Source organism: Lupinus angustifolius, chromosome LG11, assembly GCF_001865875.1.
Source record: "Lupinus angustifolius cultivar Tanjil chromosome LG11, LupAngTanjil_v1.0, whole genome shotgun sequence".
In the NCBI taxonomy this organism is placed as follows: Eukaryota; Viridiplantae; Streptophyta; class Magnoliopsida; order Fabales; family Fabaceae; genus Lupinus; species Lupinus angustifolius.
The window spans coordinates 14210054-14214775 of NC_032019.1; the positions used below are offsets into that span (position 1 = coordinate 14210054).

General features: G+C 34.6%; 1 protein-coding gene across 1 annotated transcript; it reads left to right on the forward strand.

Moving 5' to 3' along the window:
• LOC109359747 (zinc finger BED domain-containing protein RICESLEEPER 2-like) lies at window positions 2680-3542 on the forward strand. Its single transcript, XM_019604441.1, has 2 exons — window positions 2680-3324; window positions 3426-3542. Exons 1-2 carry the CDS (start codon window positions 2680-2682, stop codon window positions 3540-3542), a joined length of 762 nt encoding a protein of 253 aa, XP_019459986.1.

The following is a 4722-nucleotide window of genomic DNA, read 5'->3' on the forward strand; positions in this document are numbered from 1 at the left end:
TTCGCTTAGTGGCCAAAGGCTACAACCAGGAGGAGGGCATCGATTATGATGAGACCTACGCTCATGTAGCCATACTAGAGGCCATAAGGATGCTTTTATCCTTCGCTTCAATTATGAACTTCAAGCTCTTTCAAATGGATGTCAAGAGCGCCTTCTTGAATGACTACATTCAAGAGGAGGTATATGTAGATCAACCTCTCGGCTTTGAAAATTTTAACTATCCGATCCATGTATATATGCTTAAAAATAGGGATGACAATATGGGATTGGCCCGACGGGCCAACCTGTTTGGATAGGTATTTTTAGCAGGCCGGGCTGAGATTTTTAGCCCAAAAACCCATATTCAGCCCGAGTTGGAAGCCCATTTTTTAGACGGGTCACGAAGGGCCGGGTGGGGCTGGACCGACAGGCCAACATTAAAAAAACAGTTTGTTGGCCTTTCTAAATGTTGGTTGTTTGCCTTTCTTTTTAGTTATTTAGGGTTCAAAACTCAAAAGCATTTGTTTTTCTTCATTCTTGTTTCAACCTCTTTCACCCACTCTTCATTTTCTTCATCTACTACTTGAGGTTTGTAAGCATCATTTCTTCTCTACAACCATTCTCTTTTCAATTATTTTGTGCACATTGTGATTTGTTACTTGCTTTACATGCATTACTTTGTTTATAACATCAAATGAATATATAATCAACGAAACCCCAGCATATTAGACATCTACAAATATTAATAGGTTAAACATGTCAATGTCTACCAACAAAGGGATCATTGATTTTAACCCCAACATATTAGACATCTTTCAATCTTTCATACATTTCTCTAGTGTACACACTCTGGAAAATATTATGTTCCTCTCAGTTTAAGTAAATGAACTTTGAAAATAGTTGGCCACCAAACCTGATTATATGAAAACATGAAAAGTGGTACAAATTTATGAACTTCTTTTAGTTCAAACTGAGTATTTTAATGGTGAAATGAAGTCACTGCATGAAAACTGTTTTGATGCTAGGAATGGGACTAAATCAGGACTACATGCTTTTTATAATTCAATAGAAAAACTCAAATCATACACGCTTGAAGGGAAATCTAAGCAAAATTGACAACATGAATCAATGCAACATGAATCAAAATTGACTAAATCAGGACTACATGCTTTTTTAGGACTGATGCAATAGCTAATAGTAACAACTATTGCTATTTCTATCTCAAAATTAAAATAGATAAATTCTCTAACTTAGCCACCCTAAATATATTGTTTTTTGAACTAATCATATGCAGCATTTATTTCATATGTGACACTCAATACACTCACTTTTGCTACTTCCTACAACTGTTACTTAAGCCATCAGCCACCACTTAAGGCAAGTTACCAGCTTCAAGTACCATAAAAAACACCAAATCACTCTATATGCAACTGTAATTCTGTCAATAAGAATATCACGCAACCGAACATGGAAATCATATTGCAGTTTCTATAGTGATATGCTCCCTCTTTACTCTTTACCAAATGCAACTTTTAACATATAGTTGCTAAGTGATATGCTCCCTCTTTACTCTTTACCAAATGTTGAACTAATAATAGTGCAAATTGTCATTGCCTTTATAAATTGTCATTGCTAATAATTTGAATAATGTTACATGATGCTAACTTTATTTTGTATATTTTGTTGTTATTTTGGACAGCAATTAATATGGAAGGTTTTGGTCATAATTCAAATCTTATTAATATTGACAATGAGATGGACGATGTTGAAGATGAGATTCAAGAATCTCAATCGGTTGAATTTGGTAAGAGTAACAAACGGCCTAAATCTCTAACTTCTGATGTATGGAAATCTTTCACCAAGATAGGAGTTGCGGATGACGGGATTGAGAGGGCTAAATGCAACGGTTGCAAAACTATATATAAATGTGGGGTTAGTAATGGTAAAGACTATGGTACATCACATTTACATCGTCATACAAGAAGATGTAATAAATTAAAACATGAAGATATTGGTCAAATAGTTATGAATATGGAAGGAAAATTGATGTCTCGAAAGATTGACCAAATGGTGGTACATGACATGTTAGCTTGTGCAATCATTGAGCATGATTTACCTTTTAAATTTGTTGAGTTTAAGAAGATTAGGTGCTTAATTAACTACTTGAATCCAGATTTTATTCCTGTTTCTAGAAATATGACTAAGGTTGATGTCATGAGAATCTACATGATAGAAAAGGATAGGCTTAAAAAAGAGATGTCTAGCATTCCTACTAGGATATCTCTAACTTCTGATTTGTGGACAGCTTGTACAACTGAAGGTTATATTTGTTTGACTACTCATTATGTTAATTCAAATTGGAAGCTAACAAGTAAAATTATTAACTTTTGTCACATGCCTCCGCCTCATACTGGATCTGAATTGTCTAAGAAAATACTTGAATTTTTGAATGAATGGGGTATAGACAAAAAGATTTTTTCTCTAACTTTAGATAATGCTTCTTCCAATGATGTCATGCAAGAGCAGTTGAAAAATAAGCTTATTGTGGAAAACTCATTGTTATGTGATGGACAATTCTTTCATGTACGTTGTTCTGCACACATATTGAATCTAATTGTCCAAGAGGGGTTGAAGGTAGCTAGTGATACATTGTATAAAATCAGGGAGAACATCAAGTATGTGAGGGGTTCATAAGGTAGAATGTTGAAATTTAAGGTATGCATTGAGAAGATAGGTGGTGTTGATACATCTGATGGCTTGTGTGTAGATGCTCCTACAAGGTGGAACTCTACTTATTTGATGCTTGAATCTGGTCTTAAATATAGGCATGTATTTGAAAAACTCCACATGTATGATGATAATTACAGGTTTTCTCCTTCGGTAGAAGAATGGAAAAGAGCAGAAAAAATCCATGTGTTTTTGTTGCCTTTCTATTGTACCACAAATTTGATTTATGGCACATCTTATCCTACTTTCAACTTGTATTTTATGCAAGTTTGGAAGATTCAATGTGTACTCCTTGATACTTTAAGAGATGAAGATGAAGTTTTGATGAGCATGGCTAATAGGATGGTTAAGAAGTTTGAGAAATATTGGGATGATTATAGTGTTGTGCTTGCAATGGGGGCAATTCTTGACCCAAGGATGAAGTTGGAGACATTGAATTATTGTTTTGAAAGAGTTGATAATTCTACTTTTGAAACAAAGTTGCAGTTAGTTAAGAGAAAGTTGTACATGCTATCTGAACAATACCGTAGCACAAGTGCTCCTACTTTTATGCAGACTCTGACTTCTAATGCTCCTCAGAAGAAGGCTAAATTTCAAGACTTAGGCTATATGTTTGATGTAAGTATTTTATACCTTTATAAATTAATGGTTTAAATATGTAATGGTTTAATTATATATATTTACTATTAACATGTTTTTTTTTGTGAAATATTTAATAGGAACTCGATAGGCATAAGACGCAACTTGCCACAAAAACGGGAAAGTCACAACTTGATCTTTATTTAGAGGAGTTATCTTTAAATTTTAAAGATAATAGTGATTTGGATGTGCTATAGTGGTGGAAACAAAATCAAAGTCAATTTCCAGAGCTATCAATCATGGCCCGTGACTTGCTTTGCATTCCTATTACAACTGTTGCATCTGAATCTGCATTTAGCATTGGTTCACATGTTCTTAACAAGTATAGAAGTCGACTTTTATCCAAAAATGTGGAAGCTTTGATTTGTGCTCGGAATTGGTTGAATGGTTTTGTTTGTGAAGGTAATTTATTGTTTTTCAATGTAATTACCATTTATTTGTTAGTTAATTATTTTTATAAGCATATCGTAATTTAATCATGTACATAATGTAGATGATGAAGAAGAAGAAGATTTGAAAGACGATGATGGTAGTAGTAGTAATAGAAAAGTGGAGGCATCTTCTTCCAACAAAGCATCTAATGTTTAAAACTTAGGAGATAGAAGCTCTATTGTGAATTAGGAGTCTAAAAGTTTAAGACTATGATGGTTTGTTGTTTCAAATTTACAAGTTTTAAGCTAAAACGATATGTTACTGTGAGATTGTGGCATTGGTTCGTGATTTTGTGTATTAAAAGACATTTATGAGGCGTGATAATTATTTATTTTGTCTAAAAGTTTTATTGTGTGTTTTGAAAAAAAGTAGAAAACGGGCCTGCCAGCCGACCTGCCAGCCTGCCAAATATGGGTCGGGGTGGCATTTTGAGCCCTTTTAATAATACGGGTCGGGCCAGGCTAGCCCATATTCTGACGGGCCAAAGGCGGGCCATATCGGGTCGGGCCGGGCTGGCCCGTATTGCCACCCCTACTTAAAAAGGCCCTTTATGGCCTGAAACAAGCTCCCAGAGCTTGGTATGATAGATTGAGCTCTTTCCTCTTGGAAAAAGGGTTTGTGAGGGGTATTGTTGATACTACCCTCTTTATTCGTAGATTAGATAATCATGTGCTTTTAGTTCAAATATATATTGATGATATAATCTTCGGATCTACTAATGACATTATATATAAAGAATTTTCTGAGTTGATGCAAGGTGAATTTGAGATGTCGATGATGGGTGAGCTAACCTTCTTTCTTGGACTTCAAATCAAACAAATGGAAAGCGGCATCTTCATTCATCAATCAAAATATTGCAAAGAGTTATTGAAAAAGTTCGATATGGAAAAGTGTAAAGAGGCTTCAACACCTATGGCGTCTGCATGCTATCTAGATAAAGATGAA